General features: G+C 49.9%; 1 protein-coding gene across 1 annotated transcript in view; it reads left to right on the forward strand.

The window, feature by feature from the left end:
• Positions 1–18,621, forward strand: part of LOC117868081 (tyrosine-protein kinase STYK1-like) — a 37,670-nt gene that overhangs the window by 2,661 nt on the left and 16,388 nt on the right. Inside the window, exons 2-4 of the mRNA XM_034753677.1 lie at positions 5,900–6,040; positions 9,769–10,005; positions 16,452–16,633. Coding sequence (XP_034609568.1) covers positions 5,900–6,040; positions 9,769–10,005; positions 16,452–16,633 — 560 coding nt within the window. The remainder of the gene's footprint in view (positions 1–5,899; positions 6,041–9,768; positions 10,006–16,451; positions 16,634–18,621) is intronic.

The raw sequence follows: 18,621 nt of genomic DNA on the forward strand, positions 1-18,621 counted from the left end.
GCCCGAGTGCTACCGGCTTCATGGTTTGCCGGGCAGCCTCCAGACCCTGCGCCCCCGGCTGGGCGCCTCCCCTCCCGGGCTCCAGCTGCGCTGGGGAAGCGCCGGCCGGGGGCGCAGGGTCTGGGGGGCTGCCCGGCAAACCCTGAAGCCGGTAGCGCTGGGGCAGCCCTTTCCCCCTGGCTGGGAGTGGGAGGGAGGAGGGGGCGGTGTTAGGGCGGGGAAGGGGCGGAGTTGGGGCGTGGCTAGGGGTGGGGAAATGGGCGGGGGCAGGGCCCGTGGCGGGTCCTCTTTTTTTATTTATGAGATATGGTAACCCTAAACACACCCCAACTGCCAGATGTTTGATAGAAGCATTTGAGGGGCAGCATGGACACCCCGTCGTCACCTAGGAGACCGCACCGTGGGGTCTATGGAACTGCACTACGCATGCAGGGACTGATGTTCACAAGCTCCACACACACAACTGAGGCCTGGTTTTCAGGAGCACTTGAACCCAGATCTTCAAAGGCATTTAGGCACCTGACTCCCATTGAGGCTCTGGGCCTCAGCTCCCAGCAGCTGCCCCTGTGAGGACACTGATGGCCAGATTTGTCAAGGGCTCCCCACCCTGAACATTGGGTGCTAAGCTCTTGGGGAAAATATCCTGCCTTAATAAACAAGGCATAAAAAACCCTCAAAAATCCCCTGCCAGAAGCAGTTCCCATAACAGAATGCGACAAGAGGGCAGCTTGAAGGTTAGATGGATGGCAAAAGTCAGGGATGTTTGGATGCAGGGGGTTAGACTTGGGCCATCTGGATTTTCCTCCAGTGAGGAAAAGCCACTGAAGTGACCCCTCAATCCGACACGTCATCTTGGAGGTGGGTTTCCCCTCTTGAGTCTGATTATTTTTTCCCTGGTTGTTTTCTCCTTTTGCCCCCCAGAAATCTTTCAAATGATCAATCTCCCTCCCATCTTCATATCCCATCTCAGAAGAGCAAGCAGTAGAGGAGAGTGGCACTGGCTTAAACAAACAGTCTCTTTAAAAAAAAGAACAAGGAGTCCGGTGGCACCTTAAAGACTAACAGATTTATTTGGGCATAAGCTTTCGTGGGTAAAAAACCCACTTCTTCAGATGCATAGAGTGAAAGTTACAGATGCAGGCATTATATACTGACACGTGAAGAGAAGGGAGTTACCTCACAAGTGGAGAGCCAGTGTTGACAGGGCCAATTCAATCAGGGTGGATGTAGTCCACTCCCAATAATAGATGAGGAGGTGTCAATTCCAAGAGAGGCAAAGCTGCTTCTGTAATGAGCCAGCCACTCCCAGTCCCTATTCAAGCCCAAATTAATGGTGTTAAATTTGCAAATGAATTTTAGTTCTGCAGTTTCTCTTTGAAGTCTATTTTTGAAGTTTTTTTGTTCAAGCATGGCTACTTTTAGATCTGTTATAGAATGTCTAGGAAGATTGAAGTGTTCTCCTACTGGCTTTTGTATGTTACCATTCCTGATGTCTGATTTGTGTCCATTTATTCTTTTACATAGAGACTGTCCGGTTTGGCCAATGTACATGGCAGAGGGGCATTGCTGGCACATGATGGCATATATCACATTAGTAGATGTGCAGGTGAATGAGTCCCTGATGGTGTGGCTGATGTGGTTGGGTCCTCTGATGTGTCGCTAGAGTAGATAGAGTAGAGTAGGCAATGGGGTTTGCTACAGGGATTGGTTCCTGTGTTAATGTTTCTGTGGTGTGGTGTGTAGTTGCTGGTGAGTATTTGCTTCAGGGTGGGGGGCTGTCTGTAAGCAAGGACTGGCCTGTCTCCCAAGGTCTGTGAGAGTGAGGGATCGTTTTCCAGGATAGGTTATAAACTCACATCTCTAAAAAATCCTTGCATGGATTTTTAGATGTACAATCTGAGTATTCATCTTTAGCCTTAAATGCTTGGCTCTCCAGACATAGTTTAAATAAATCCTTCAAAAGACCACCCTTATCTAAAATACACATATGAACCCAGCCTGCCATCGGGCACAGGGGCACCAGTTTAATAATACTGCATAGGGCTCCATAAATCCTCAGGATGGCACTGAAGGCAAATATAGTGCCCATCTTTTAAAAAGGGAAGAAGGAAAACCCAGGGAACTACAGACTACAGCCTCACCTCTGGCCCCAGAAAAATCATGAAGCAGTGTGAGAGGTCCAGACTCACCCCTGCAGCACTTCCTGCTGGTCATCCAGGGAATTAGCTCACCAGCCTCTGGAGCGCCCTCTGCAGGCCGGTGATCCGCCTTATCCTCTTCTCTGGCCCCCGTGTCCCTCCCAGGACCCCGGTGCCCCTTGCCTTGGGTGCTGCCCCCTGGCAATACCCACACACACGCTAGGTCTCCCCTCCCAGGGGAACCCCCACTCACTAACCCCACTTCACCTCAGGATAAGGCCATGGCCAGTCACCAAATAGCCCCCACTCTCTGGGGCAGACTGCAGTATAAGCCACTCATCACAGGCAAGGGAGGTTTGGACCTGCTGCCTTGGCCTAGCCCTGGGCTGCCCTCTGCAACCCCCAGTACCTCTTAGCCTTCTCCTAGGCCACAGCCTGGGGCTATCCAGGCTGAAGCACCTCAGCCTTTCCCCAGCCCTGCTCCACCCAGGTATTCTGTCTTAGCTCCCTGCAGCCAGGCCCATCTCTCTCTATGGGCTCCTGGCTCCCAGCCTTCTTATACAGCCAGCTGGGCTCTGATTGGGGCATGGCCCAGCTGCAGCTACTTCCCCAGTCAGCCCAGTAGCTGCTTCCCTGCCCCAGCCCTCTCCCAGGGCTTTTCCAACCCCTCAGGGCAGTGTCCACCCTGCTACAAGCAGGTCCTCAAGGAATCCATTTTGAAGCACTTGGAGGAAAGGAAGGTGATCAGGAACAGTCAACATGGATTCACCTACAGCAAGTCATGCCTGACCAACCTAATTGCCTTCTATGATGAGATAACTGGCTCTGTGGATATGGGGAAAGCAGTGGATGTGATATATCTTGACTTTAGCAAAGCTTTTAATATGGTCTCCCACAGTATTCTTGCCAGCAAGTTAAAGAAGTATGGGCTGGATGAATGGACTATAAGGTGGATAAAAAGCTGGCTAGATTGTCGGGCTCAATGGGTAGTGATCAACAGCTCGATGCCTAGTTGGCAGCCGGGATCAAGCGGAGTGCCCCAGGGGTCGGTCCTGTGGCCGGTTTTGTTCAACATCTTCATTAATGATCTAGATGATGGGATGGATTACACTCTCAGCAAGTTCACAGATGACACTAAGATGGGAGGAGTGGTAGATACGCTGGAGGGTAAGGATAGGTCCAGAGGGACCTAGACAAATTAGAGGATTGGGCCAAAAGAAATCTGATGAGGTTCAACAAGGACAAGTGCAGAGTCCTGCACTTAGGATGCACCACTACAGGCTGGGGACTGACTGGCTAAGTGGCAGAAAAGGACCTGGGGATTACAGTGGATGAGACGCTGCATATGAGTGAACAGTTTGCCCTTGTTGCCAAGAAGGCCAACAGCATATTGGGCTGCATTAGTAGGACCGTTGCCAGCAAATTGAGAGAAGTGATTATTCCCCTCTATTTGGCACCGGAGAGGCCACATCTGGAGTATTGCGTCCAGTTTTGGGGCCCCCACTACAGAAAGGATGTGGACAAATTGGAGACAGACCAGCTGAGGGCAACGAAAATGATCAGGGGGCTGGGGCATATGACTTATGAGGAGAGGCTGAGGGAACTGGGATTGTTTAGTCTTCAGCAGAGAAGAGTGATGGGGGATTTGATAGCAGCCTTCAATTACCTGAAAGGGGGTTCCAAAGAGGATGGAGCTCGGCTGTTCTCAGTGGTACCAGATGACGAACAAGGAGTAATGGTCTCAAGTTGCAGTGGGGGAGGTCTAGGTTGGATAGTAGGAAACACTTTTTCACTAGGAGGGTGGTGAAGCACTGGAATGGGTTACCTAGGGAGGTGGTGGAATCTCCATCCTTAGAGGTTTTTAAGGCCCGGCTTGGCAAAGCCCTGGCTACAATGTTTTAGTTGGGGATTAGTCGTGCTTTGAGCAGGGGGTTGGACTAGGGTCTGAGGTCTCTTCCAACCCTAATCTTCTATGATTCTTTCTCTATGTGTATGTATAGCGCCTAGTACAATGGGATCTTGATCTTGGTTGGGTCCTCTAATATTTTCCACTATAATAATAAATAATAAACACTAATAAAACTGAATTTCTAACCTAAAAAAGAACCAAGGGGAGAGAAAAAACTTTAAACACATTCCCAGGCCTTCTGTATACCTCATAAGGAAGTGAAAAAATCCCAAACCCATTTTTCTGGGTTGGAGGTCATCTTTAGTCCTGGGACATCACCATAGCCCTGGTCAACACTACACAGTTAGATTGACAGAAGGCAGCTTATGTTGACCTCACTATGTCAGTGTACACACTACAGCCGTGCTCCCGCTGATGTGCTTTCCTACACTGACATCATAACTCCATCTCCAGTGCCCATTGAGAGTAAATAACCACTGGAACAATTTACCCAGGATTCTCCCTCTAGTTCAGACAGGAGCTATTGTGGGGCAGGTCTCTGGCCGGTGCTATCCAGGGGTCAGGCTAGAATGAACACAATGCTCCCACCTGGCCCTGGAATCTAGGAATCAGTTGAGGCTTGAGCGCTGATACAATCTGGCCTCCCTCAAATTGTCCTTTTCTGGAAAATATTGAATCTCTGTGGTGATTAGACACTAGGAAGTTTTCTTTCTTCCAGCTTCCCCAGCCATGTAGCAGTGAGCACGCTCCAGCAAAGCACCATACCCCTCCTGGCTACTCACTCCTAAAGCCAAGTGACAGCCCTCGGGCCCCTCTGATAGGTGGACTCTCAGCATGCCTGCTACTTTTCAGTCGGCCGCACCTGCTTAACGGGAGCTAGATAGTGGCTGCAGCATGTGTGGGTGGGTGGAAAAGCAAGCTAGCCGGTGGCCTGCGTGCAGAGGTGTGGCTTGTTGGTTTTGTTTTTAAGTTAAAAGGGAGGTAGCACTAAGGAGCAGTTAGAACACAGGCCTGGGAATCAAGAGACCTGGGCTCTAATCCCAGCTCTGTCACTGATCTGCTGGGCAGGGCTTTAGGCAAGTCCCTTCTCCCCTCCATCCCTGGTGCCTCAGTTTCCCAATCTGTAAAATGGGGTAATGCTACTGACCTGCTTTGGTGAAGCGCTTTGACACCTGTGGGTGAAAACTGTTGCAGAAATGCTACATCTGATTGGCAGGGGATGAAGTGTTTGGCAGCATGAGAATGGTTTGCACTTGCCATGATCCGCCTGCTCCGGGGGAATGGGATAGGATATGTTTGTAAGAAACAGATAACCCACAAGGGAACACGGCTGTTCCACTGGAATGGAGGGGCATTTCCCCCCAGAACAACGTTCCTCTAAGGCAGGGGCGACAAGCACTTACCCACACTAGCTGTGATTAAGCTAGTCACTAAAAATAGCTGCCTGGGTGGTGGGATGGGCGAGCTGCCCTGGGTACGTACGGTCCCCGGGGTGGCTGTGCACCTCCAGCTCTGGTGCAGATGGACCCCAAGGTCCCGTACATGGGATGCACTGTGAGGCCCTGAGAATCTACTGAGCAGCCTTGACTCCTGAAGAGACGAGTGATAAAAGGCCTGAGGGCCTCTCTGTCTCCATCTTGTCAGGGAGCCTGTGGCCAATCAGACTCAAGCCAATGGCATCTCCTTAGAAGCCAAGCAGGGATGTGCTGGGCCATAGGGTCCAACTCCTTGGCCAGCTCTTGTACCATCGGCCATTGCACTAGTTCCTCAGGGCCGACCGGGAGCTGCCAAGGGCTCCTTGCCAGCACTGAAAGGTTCTTCTCTAGAATCTCCCGCCGGTTCTTTGTTGCAGATGAAAATGGGATGCGGCATGCAATGATCATTATCCCCTCCTTCCTGGCCTCCTCCACATTGCTGGTGGTGGCGGTCATCGTCTGGAAGACGTGTCGGAGAGGGAGGGATGCTGAGAGGGAACCCATCATCTTGGTGGAAGGTAAGGACACGAGCTGTGCAGCTTTGGGTCTCACTCCCCAAATAGGCCTTTGCCCATCTCCAGCCCTGGCCCCTTGATCTTGCCAAGATTTTTTAGTGATCACGTCAGCAAAGCTTACTAGGTGAGTCCGGGTTAAGAGAGTTTTCAAGCCCTAATGAGCCTCACGGCTCCCACATGGCTTGTCTGGATCCCCTCCAGAAGGGACAGAATGCTGCCAGCTGGACACACGGCATGCACCCAGCATGAGACGTGGAAAGGACTGAAAAGGGGATGTGCACAACAGTGCATGTAAATCTCAGCCAAACCTTTGGAGTGGCTGCTGCTGTGTAATTCAGCTGAACAACCCCTCTGAGAGGGAAGTCAAGATGATCAGAGCACGAGGGAGTTGTGAGTTCAAGTCCTCTTCTCTGACCATTATGTCACACTTCCTGCTGGCTAGCGATTGGTCAAAGTCAGCCAATCATTGAGGGTGTAAGATGAGCAATAGAGGAATATCCCCCCAGGCTACAGTCCTGTTCAGTTGAGGAGGTTCAGCCTGTGTAGCGCACTGAAGCAGGAAGCAAAGATTCCACTAGACTGTAGAGATTCAGCCCGATTTCTGTTGCATTGGTCAGGGAGATGCCATGGCAACAGGGATCCCAGCCCTCCCCTCGCAGGGCTCTTGAGTGGCACCAAGATTGATTTAGCTCCAGGCCACAATCGTTTCTGGGGATAGCTCCCTTGGCAGTGCCGGCCCTGGAGCCTCTGCAGTGGAAACATACAGTCCAAGCAGAGAGGATCTGGATCCTGAAGTAGTAGCCAGCCGAGAGGGAGCTCGTCAGTCCTGCCACAGTTGAACAGTTCCACTGAAGGTCATGTGTGTCAGGCCCTCTTGTAGACAGAGATCAGCCTTACAGCCCAGCCCTGCTGAGCGCCAGCTGAAAGAAGGTCCATGGAAATACAGCACTGGAGACAGCTGGTGTTTTAGCATGTCCCTTCCTCCCTCCAACTAAGGGTTGCAATATCATCACATTTCATACATCACCAGGTACAGCACACGAGAGCAGCATTCCAGAGCCCTTTATGCTCAGTCACAAACGTAAGGGGAAAAGAAAGAGAAATACAAAGAACTGAAGCAAGGCCCAGAGTCATTCCATCTCCTCTACACCTCTCTCTGTCCTGTGGCGCTGAGGGCTATCGAGGTACCAGAAAATCTCCCAGATTTAAGTGGTAATTTTACTTATGTCTGTTATTGTCCCAGGGGTTTGTTGCCATATTAACAAACACCAACCAAAAGTGAACCAATTATTTGAGGAACAGATATTGCAATCATACACAGACGGTATGCAAAGGTGATGGTAATACTGCAGTGCATCATTAGTTACTAGCCAACAGAGCTGAGTGGTTAGTTGATTTTTTTCAGTTCAGTGGCCAACCTGAAAAACCTGGAAAAAACGGTTTGTTTGAAACCAAAATGTAAGGTTTTTTCCCCTTGCCAAAGTGAAAAACCAAAATTTTTTTATTCGGGTCGAACAAAACATTTTGAATGTCGATTTGAAATGATATTTACAAAACAATTTGTTTGCATTTTCAAAAGAAAACATCAAAACCATTTGTTTAGAAAAAGTCAGACTCAAACATGGTGACATTCCCCCTCAAAACATTTTCAGGGTTGGTGGGATGGGATTGGCCTAAACAATTTGACCCAGATTGGTGAGTAGTTTTGGTGTCTCAAAACTGCATTTTTCAATAAATCTACTGTGACCCGAGGTGCCTGGGGCAGCCCACACTGAAAATGCCCAGGGCAAGGCAGGCTGCAAAAGGAGAGCAGGTTCTCCCAGAACTGAGGGTTAACACGGCAGTTAGATTCCCCAACCAGGCACGAACTGTACTCCTGATTCCCCACATTGGTTATCAAGAAGCTAAACAAAAAAATAAATAAATCATCCAGCCCCCTTTATTGCATTCCAGTTCTCTGGCTAGCTCCAGTAAAATGAGGAGTTATTTAAAACTCTGCTCACTATACAAAATGTTCTTCTGATCCCCAAAGGCCAGCCACATTGCCAGGTCAATATTAGTTTGGATCTTATCCAAAACACCATGCTGCCAGCCAGTCTTTAGTAACTAAAACTAAAGGTTTATTAGACAAGAAAAGAATGAGAAGAGAGTTGTTAAATGGTCAAAGCCATCAGATACATATGTAAGACTTCAGAATCCATATATCACGTTCTCAGCAGCATTGGTGAGTTTGCTGGCTTGTAGAGTCCCTCTGGAACACATCCAAAGCTTGGATGGGTCATTCAGACCTTTTTTTCAAAGCTTCAGTTTGTAGAGAAGTTGCTCCAGAGGTAAGAAGCCGGATTGAAGACAAAATGGAGATGGAGCAGCTGCCTCTTCTATCCTTTGCCATGTGGCTTGTACGTCCTCTGTCCCAAACACAAGCTCACAGCACATGGGCCTGGAAAAACACTTGGGAGTCCCCTGTCCACAGGCATGACCCTAGATGTCCTGCTGACTCACAGTTGTAGCCCCTGGCTTCTCTCAGTGGTTCATTGTACGGTGATTGCCCTTGATAGGCCATCAAGCAGGCTGGATAGTGGTGATGCCAATCTGGAGTGTCACTCAGAAACACAGCACAAGTTTGATATACAAATATACCACACATTTATAACTCACAGTACAAAGATGGGTTTCAGAGGGGTAGCCGTGTTAGTCTGTATCAGCAAAAACAATGAGGAGTCCTTGTGGCACCTTAGAGACTAACAAATTTATTTGGGCATAAGATGATACATACATATAAACACAATTATCATATTTAGCCAATTATAACTTCCCCACTAATACCTTACATGGCATATATTGTAAGATTCAATGCAATTTTGTAATATTGGTATCAATCATATTCTAAATGGTCACCCATATGCCGTACAGCGTCACATCTACAAGTTGCCAAAACAATTTCACCAAACTCTACAGTTGCAATCCTGTATTTGGTGGCCATCACCATGGTATCCTGTCACCTTAAAAGACTTAAACTGAGGTGTTCAAAATCTCAGGTCTAGAAACCAGACTCCATGCTCCCTGCAGAACTAGTCAGCTTGGGAAACAGGATTTAATCAGCTTAATCCAGCTGGTCAAAGAGGCATGTCTAAGAGCTGCCACATTCCTTCTGGTCATATTTCAGCAGGGAGTGAATCCCAGAGGTCACTGCCAAGGAATCTCTGTCGCCAGCCTTTATAGGGTTATAACAGCACTGTTCCTTTGAAGACAGGGCTTTGTGTCTGCCCACCACCTTCCACTGGAGAGCCTTGAAGTGCTTTACCAACAGTAACACAATTCCTGCATAAGAAGGGGCAATAGCTTCCTCCTCCTCTCACAGAGAGGGAAAGGTACAGAAAGGAGTGGTGGCCTAGTGGTTTGGGTGGTCCTCTTGCCCTTTGGCGAGCTAGGTTCAACTCCCTGCTCTGCTGCAGACTCCACCTGGGACTTTGGCAAAGTCTCTCTGAGTCTCAGTTCCCATGTGTCCAAAAGCAATACTAGTCTTGCCCAGCCTTGGGGTAGGGGTGTGACTCTACACACTGAGGAAGGTGAGGTGCTCAGATACTCCAATAATGCCAAGTACCTAAGCTAGATGTGCTATGTCAGAAGTTACACAGTGAGTGTGTGCTGGAGCTGGGAACAGAACCCATGCTCAGTGCTGGCTGATGTCTCTCACCGTGTTCTCATGTATGATGATACTTTCTTGGCAGATGATGTTCCAGGGCAAGATGGGAAGGAATATGACTCCCTGCCAACAGCCACTTCAGCAGAGAGAATATTGGAGTTTAAGGATTCCCTCTTAGCAAAGTGGGAGCTGCCTAAAGACTGGAACATCCAGGAGGAGGCGTTTTTGGGCATGGGGCGATATGGACAGATTTCCCGGGCCACCCTCATCCAAACAGGTTCTTTGGGGCCTTCACTGTCTGTGATTCTGAGGAAACTACCAGGTGAGCAAGTTGGGGAGAGGAGTTTTCTCTCACTGCCAGGTCTGGGCTGTCTGGTGCGTGATGGCCTAGATGGGACGTCTAGAACAGGAGACTGGTCTAGAAAGAAAGCTGCAAGCATTAGCTAGAATTATACTTTAGCCATCTAAGTAAATGTCACAGTGGCCAATTTGGCCAACATAACAAGGTTTGAACCAGGGACCTCCAGAGCAAAATGCATGAGCTACTGCAGCTTGAGTTAAGCCTCTTGCAGGGGAAGACTTGTGTCCTCTGTGACTAGGGGTACGTCTACACTACGAAATTAGGTCGAATTTATAGAAGCCGGTTTTATAGAAATGGGTTTTATACAGTCGATTGTGTGTGTCCCCACATAAAATGCTCTAAGTGCATTAAGTCGGCGGACCATGTCCACAGTACCGAGGCTAGCGTCGACTTCCAGAGCGTTGCACTGTGGGTAGCTATCCCACAGTTCCCGCAGTCTCCGCCGCCGATTGGAATTCTGGGTTGAGATCCCAATGCCTGATGATGCAAAAACGGTGTTGCGGGAGGTTCTGGGTACATGTCGTCAGGCCCCTCCCCCTCCATCAGAGCAACAGCAGACAATCGATTGGCGCCTCTTTACCTGGGTTACCTGTGCAGACAACATACCATGGCAAGCGTGGAGCCCGCTCAGCTCAGCTCAGCTCACCATCACCATATGTCATCTGGGTACCAGCAGACATGGTACTGCATTGCTACACAGCAGCAGCTCCTTGCCTTTTGGCAGTAGATGGTGTATTACGACTGGTATCCATCGTCGTCGTATTCCTCCGTGAGTTCGGTCAGAGGCACCTGGGCAGACATGTTTTGTCTCCTGGAAATTCAGTCCTGCCGGCAGTCCTATTGAACCGTCTTGACGATGATGGCTAGCAGCCGTAGTACAGCATCTTCTGCCAAGCTCCCAGAAGATGCCAATGACTATCAATCATGCTGCACCGTCTGCTGCCAGCTTAAGATGTAAAAAATAGATGGACCAGATTTGTTCTGTATTCATTTGCTTCCCCCTCCCTCCGTGAAATCAACGGCCTGCTAAACCCAGGGTTTTGAGTTCAATCTTTGAGGGGGCCATTCTGTGTGACAGTTGTTTGTGTTTCTCCCTGATGCACAGCCACCTTTGTTGATTTTAATTCCCTGTACCTGTAAGCCATGTTGTCACTCACCCCTCCCTCCCTCCCTCCCTCTGTCAGACAATAGTTTCGTGCCTTTTTTCAGCCCAGACGCCATAGCACATAGAGCCCGCTCAGATCACCGCAGCAATTATGAGCACTATGAACACCACGCGCATTGTCCTGGAGTATATGCAGAGCCAGAACATGCCAAAGCAAAACCAGGCGAGGAGGCGATTGCAGCGATTGCAGCGATTGCAGCGCGGCGACGAGAGTGATGAGGAAATCGACATGGACATAGACCTCTCACAAAGTACAGGCTCCAGCAATGTGCAAATCATGGTGTTACTGGGGCAGGTTCATGCCGTGGAACACCGATCCTGGGCCCGGGAAACAAGCACAGACTGGTGGGACCGCATCGTGTTGCAGGTGTGGGATGATTCCCAGTGGCTGCAAAACTTTCGCATGGGTAAGGGCACTTTCATGGAACTTTGTGACTTGCTTTCCCCTGCCCTGAAGCGCCAGAATACCAGGATGAGAGCAGCCCTGACAGTTGAGAAACGAGTGGCGATAGCCCTGTGGAAGCTTGCAATGCCAGACAGCTACCGGTCAGTCAGGAATCAATTTGGAGTTGTCAAATCTATTGTGGGGGCTGCTATGATCCAAGTAGCCAACGCAATCAAAGACCTGCTGATATCCAGGGTAGTGACTCTGGGAAACGTGCAGGTCATAATGGATGGCTTTGCTGCAATGGGATTCCCAAACTGTGGTGGGGCGATAGATGGAACCCATATCCCTATCTTGTCACCGGAGCACCAAGCTACCGAGTACATAAACTCAAGAGGTACTTTTCAATGCTGCTGCAAGCCCTGGTGGATCACAAGGGACATTTCACTAACATCAACGTGGGATGGCCGGGAAAGGTACATGATGCTCGCGTCTTCAGGAACTCTGGTCTGTTTCAAAAGCTGGAGGAAGGGACTTTCTTCCCGGACCAGAAAATAACCGTTGGATATGTTGAAATGCCTATAGTTATCCTTGGAGACCCAGCCTACCCCTTAATGCCATGGTTCATGAAGCCGTACACAGGAAGCCTGGACAGTAGTCAGGACCTGTTCAACTACAGGCTGAGCAAGTGCCGAATGGTGGTGGAATTTACTTTTGGAGGTTTAAAAGTGTGCTGGCGCAGTTTACTGACTCGGATAGACCTCAGCGAAGCCAAAATTCCAATTTTTATTGCTGCTTGCTGTGCACTCCACAATATCTGTGAGAGTAAGGGGGAGACATTTATGGCGGGGTGGGAGGTTGAGGCAAATTGCCTGGCCGCTGATTACGCGCAGCCAGACACCAGGGCGGTTAGAAGAGTACAGCAGGGTGCGGTGCGCATCAGAGAAGCTTTGAAAACCAGTTTTGTGACTGGCCAGGCTACAGTGTGAAACTTCTGTTGGTTTCTCCGTGATGAACCCTCTGCCCCTCCTCCCCCCAGTTCACTCTACTTCCCTGTAAACTAACCACCCTCCTCTCCCCCCTTCGAGCACCGCTTGCAGAGGCAATAAAGTCATTGTTACTTCACATTCATGCATTCTTTATTAATTCATCACACTACTAGGGGGATAACTGCCAAGGTAGCCTGGGAGGGGTGGGGGAGGAGGGAAGGAAAAGGACACACTGCAGTTTAAAACGTTAACACATATTGAAGGCCAGCCTTCTGATGCTTGGGCAATCATCTGGGGTGGAGTGACTGGGTGGCCGGAGGCCCCCCCACCCATTCTTGGGCATCTGGGTGAGGAGGCTATGGAACCTGGGGAGGAGGGCTGTTGGTTACACAAGGGCTGTAGCGGTGGTCTCTGCTCCTGCTGCCTTTCCTGCAGCTCAACCATACGCCGGAGCATATCAGTTTCATGCTCCAGCAGCCGGAGCATCGACTCTTGCCTTCTGTCTGCAAGCTGACGCCACCTATCATCTTCAGCCCGCCACTTACTCTCTTCAGCCCGCGATTCAGCCTGCCACCTCTCCTCTTGTTCATATTGTGCTTTTTTGCACTCTGACATTGACTGCCTCCATGCATTCTGCTCTGCTCTGTCAGTGTGGGAGGACATCTGGAGCTCCGAGAACATATCATCCCGAGTCCACCATTTTCTCCTTCTAATCTTCACTAGCCTCTGTGAAGGAGAAAAATTTGCAGCTGGTGGAGGAGAAGGGAGAGGTGGTTAAAAAAGACACATTTTAGAGAATAATGGGTACACTCTTTCACGTTAAATTTTGCTGTTCACATTACACAGCGCATGTGCTTTCGTTACAAGGTCGCATTTTTCCTCTTATATTGAGGGCCTGCCGGTTTGGTGTGAGAGATCACTCATGCAGTGCCACGCAACAGATTTTGGCTTGCAGGCAGCCATGGTAAGCCACAGTCTTTTGGCTTTTTTAACCTTCATAACATGTGGGAATGGTTTCAAACAGCAGCGCCCTCATTTCCCATACCAAGCACCCCTTGGGTTGGCCATTTAAAATGGGTTTGCAATGTAAAAGGAGGGGCTGCAGTTTCCGGGTTAACATGCAGCACAAACCCAACGACCCCCCCTCCCACACACACACACAATTCTCTGGGATGATCACTTCACCCCTCACCCTCACCGCGTGGCTAACAGCAGGGAACATTTCTGTTCAGCCGAGCAGGAACGGGCACCTCTGAATGTCCCTTTAATAAAATCACCCCATTTCAACCAGGTGACTGTGAATGATATCACTTTCCTGAGGATAACAAAGAGAGATAAGGAATGGATGTTGTCTGCATGCCAGCAAAACGCCGGGACCATACGCTGCCATGCTTTGTTATGCAATGATTCCAGACTATGTGCTACTGGCCTGACATGGTAAAGTGTCCTACCATGGTGGACGGGATAAGGCAGCCCTCCCCAGAAGCCTTTTGTAAAGGCTTTGGGAGTACATCAAGGAGAGCTTTCTGGAGATGTCCCTGGAGGATTTCTGCTCCATCCCTATACATGTTAACAGACTTTTCCAGTAGCTGTACTGGCCGCGATTGCCAGGGCAAATTAATCATTAATCATTAAACACGCTTGCTTTTAAACCATGTGTAATATTTACAAAGGTACACTCACCAGAGGTCCCTTGTGTGTCCTCAGGGTTTGGGAGCACGCCTTGGGTGAGTTCAGAGGTTACTGGTTCCAGATCCAGGGTGATAAACATATCCTGGCTATTGGGGAAACCGGTTTCTCCGCTTCCTTGCTGTGAGCTATCTTCATTGTCTTCATCATCATCTTCCTCGTACCCAGAACCCTCTTCCCTGTTGCGTGTTTCTCCATTGACGGAGTCATAGCACACGGTTGGGGTAGTGGTGGCTGCACCCCCTAGGATTGCATGCAGCTCCGCGTAGAAGCGGCATGTTTGCAGCTCTGCCCGGACCTTCTGTTTGCCTCTCTGGCTTTGTGGTAGGCTTGCCTTAGCTCCTTAATTTTCACACAGCACTGCTGTGTGTCCCTGTTATGGCCTCTGTCCTTCATGGCCTTTGAGACTTTTTCTAATATTTTGCCATTTCGTTTACTGCTACGGAGTTCAGCTAGCACTGATTCGTCTCCCCATATGGCGAGCAGATCCCGTACCTCCCGTTCAGTCCATGCTGGAGCTCTTTTGCGATCCTGGGACTCCATCATGGTTACCTGTGCTGATGAGCTCTGCGTGGTCACCTGTGCTCTCCACGCTGGGCAAACAGGAAATGAAATTCAAAAGTTCGTGGTGCTTTTCCTGTCTACCTGGTCAGTGCATCTGAGTTGAGAGTGCTGTCCAGAGCGGTCACAATGAAGCACTGTGGGATAGCTCCCGGAGGCCAATAACGTCGAATTCCATCCACACTACCCCAAATCCAACCCGCAAAGGCCGATTTTAGCGCTAATCCCCTCGTCGGAGGTGGAATAAAGAAACCGGTTTAAAGGGCTCTTTAAGTTGAAAAAAAGGGCTTCGTCGTGTGGACATGTCCAGGCTTAATTCGATTTAACGCTGCTAAATTCGACCTAAACTTGTAATGTAGACCAGGCCTCAGGCACCACGGGGGGGAGGAGAGGGTCCTGTACCACACACTCACCAGTGGGACAGACACCACTTATTAAATAAGAGCATGTGACCAGGGAAACCTAAGCAGCTTTTAGGAATTCCTCCTTCAGTGTCTCTAGCTCCAGGATTCTTTGGTGACCTCCCCTCCCCCCCCAGCTGCTGCTCCAGTCTGATGGTGCAGGAGAAAGGCTCAGACAATGCAGCTCCTATTGCAGGCACGACAGAAGCAGGAGACTTTCCGGACAAAACGTTCATAAACAGAGGCCTACAAAAATGCATGTGCACATGTGCTGCCATATGCACAAGTGCAACTATTCCAATTTGCACATGCGTGACCCCTTTTAACCCACTGAAGGTCTTTGTCTCCCTCTAGTGGCTGGACAGGTGAAATGTTTGAGTCCACTACAGCCCCAAGATGCCTGTATCAACTCCAATAGCCCAAAGAATAGACTTGCTTTTAGAGCCAGAGGTCCCTGGTTGAGTCGCTGCAGATGACTGAGCCGGAGGCAGGGGGCACAATGGGTAAATGTGTGTACAGTAAGGGGGCATTTTTGTCCACCAGCCTGGCTGCCTATAGTTTGAAAATCAGCCCCTCCAGTTTGTTGTGAGATAAGCTCTGTTACTATTTAAATGTAAGGAGGGGGTGAGGTGAGGTGCAGTGGCTGAGTGGTTAAGGTGCTCAACTACAATCTAGATGGGTGTGGGTTCTAGTCTTAGTTGATCTCCCACTAAAAACCTGCTTCCAGTTCACCCAGCTACAGAATGAGTACCTGCTCTGTTGCGTCAGGGCAGCCCAAGGCGGTTGGCTGTTTCACATCCTTGTTACTGTTGGCTATGAACCTGCTGTGCCGTAGCCATGGCAGCCCAATGAACCATTGGGTTAGGAGACCTTTGACTGTCAAAAGCAAAAGATTCACTTTGGTACATTCTTTCTATAGTCTGTCTATTGTGTTCTAGTTCTGGGCCACAGCCAACACACCTTGTCCAAATCAAGAGCAGATAGTCCTGATATCACTAGAATGGGGAGAACCAAAATCATGGATCTAAACAGGGCATGTGATAAGACCAAGCCTCATGTAGCAAATCTGGCTCTGTGCTGCAAATCCAACCTATCTATTCCCTGTTGAGTCACATCTTGCTCCTCAAGGGTTAGTCCCCTTTCTTGTAGGCCATCAGCTTTCCTCCTCTTGGTGCCCATGCTTGGTATTAATGTTGCTTCTGGTTCCTTTCCATCAGTGGCCACCAGCCCTCAGGAAATGAAGGATTTTATAGAAATGATGAAGTTTCACATCAAGATCTGTAAACATGACAGCCTGGTGAAGGTCCTGTGGTGTCAGAGCCAAGCTCTACCCCTCTGCCTCATCCTGGAGGCCATGAGCCTAGGAAATTTACTGCAGTTCCTGTGGCAAGCCCGTCAGGTGAGAGGAGCTGTTGGGTTTTGACGTGGGCAAGCTGTAGTGGGGGAATGCCGGGCAATGCACCACCCTCAGCCCCCTTCCACTTCTCTCTGCATTGCGGCCTTTTTAGGGTTAATGTAATTCTCCAAGCAGAAGTGGGACAACATTTGACTTTAGCAAATGCACTCCAAGACGTGTTGGGATAAAGTCAGGAGAGTTGGAAAGTCTCATGATGTTTGTGTGAAAGCCCCAATTTGATAGAGTTCAAGGCCAGAAGGGATAGAAAGCCCAGGCCATTGCATTTCACCCAGTAACCTCTGTGTTGAGGCCAAAGACTTTAGTTAAAGAATTTCAGTCCTGGAGACCAAACTTGTGAGGCAGAGAACAGGAGAGTCTGAGGTGCCACCAATGCCTGAGACCCCTGCAATGGCAAAGGATTGATATGTGAGATTTGCCCTGATGACTCCAGCAGGCGACCCATGCTCCATGCTGCAGAGGAAGGTGAAAACCTGCAAGTCCCCTGCTAATCTGACCTGTGGGAAAAGTTCCTGGAGTCATATTATTCCATGAGAATCTCAGTTTTCATTTTTTTTAAAGTGAGTTTTTAGCCCTCTTGGGGCTGTGTGACCTGAGTGAAGGTCCCCGGGATGAAGCCCCTCATCCTGCCTATGGCCCCGATCCCTGTGCAGACCCAGGAGGGGCCGGGCTGGCTGGTAGTTGGGGTTTTCCAAGGTATCGGCTGTGAGATCCTGTTGGGGGATGACTGTGTTTCTTTGGGACAGGATCCAGGCCCTGCTCCTGTAATGGCCAAGGATTTGAATTTGAATCCAGGGAACCAATCGGCTGAGACTGAAGGGGTCAGTAAAAATGCAAATGGCCTGGATGGCAGTGGGGAGGAGCTGCTAGGCTCAGGGTACCTGCCTGTCTGTAACCAGACCCCTGGGGCTGAGTGGGAGGGAGAGATGCTCCCCGCCCCCCTGCACACCGGAGAAGGGGCCACGCTGGCTCTGATGCTGTAACCAAAGCAGCGAGCTCGCTGCCTGCCCACTGGGACAGCAAGGGCAGCGGTGAGCATGGTGGGAGCTGAGACCCCAGCTGAGTGGGGGGACACTGGCAGGGCAGGCTGGCTGCCAACCAGGTTTGCCTGGTCCAGACATGCTGCTGGGAAGTGATCCCATGGCAGGGAGGGGGCTATTAGGGACAGAGCTCAGCAGAGCTGTGACCCCAGGCCCAGCCAGCGAGAGGGAACAGGTCCCACTCCCTTCCCCAGCAGCTGAATTTCTCTGAATTTGCAAAGGGATCCCTCCTTGGAGAAGCAGAGGGAACTGGCTGGCCACAGCGCTGCAAACCCCCTTGGAGAAGGCTGCAGGGAAAGATTCCTATGGGAAAAGGGATTCCTGTACCGGGAATGGGCTCCCCAAGGGGATGTAGAACTGGGGGAAATCAGGAGGCAGCTGGTGGTGGCCCAGAAGTGTCACCGCAGGCTATTGTACCTGGCCCACGATGTCCCTCTCTCGGGACACCAGGGGATCCAGCGCCCCAGGCAGCAGCTGCTGCAGAACTTTTACTGGCCCAGAGTCTGGACACTGCAGCTGTACTCTGAGAACAGCCCGTAAATCTGACAATGAGAGGGCTCATTTATTCTCTCTACTTCTGAGTGGAACTTGCTCACTTTACAGCGTAAGTCAGGACTCATTCTAGCTGCCAGCACCACAAATTCCGAAATCCCATTGTTGCTGTCTGGATTCTTATTCCACCTCATCCGCATTGTTTCTGAATGCCTTGTGCTTTCTGCCTCTGCACTATCACTAGTAAGAAAGCTTCTGCTGTCAGGGTTTAGCTGACAGTTCTGTTCATCCATGAGATCAAATAGAATCCAGGTCTCTTTCAAATAACTGCAGTGTGAAAATGAATAACAACTTAATTGTGTCAGTAAAGTGAGCAGATATCACTGAAATTCTACAGAGCATAAGATATGCTTTTTACGATAGTTACATCTATAAATGTGC

The sequence above is a fragment of the Trachemys scripta genome, chromosome 19 (assembly GCF_013100865.1).
Source record: "Trachemys scripta elegans isolate TJP31775 chromosome 19, CAS_Tse_1.0, whole genome shotgun sequence".
Taxonomy (NCBI): domain Eukaryota; kingdom Metazoa; phylum Chordata; order Testudines; family Emydidae; genus Trachemys; species Trachemys scripta.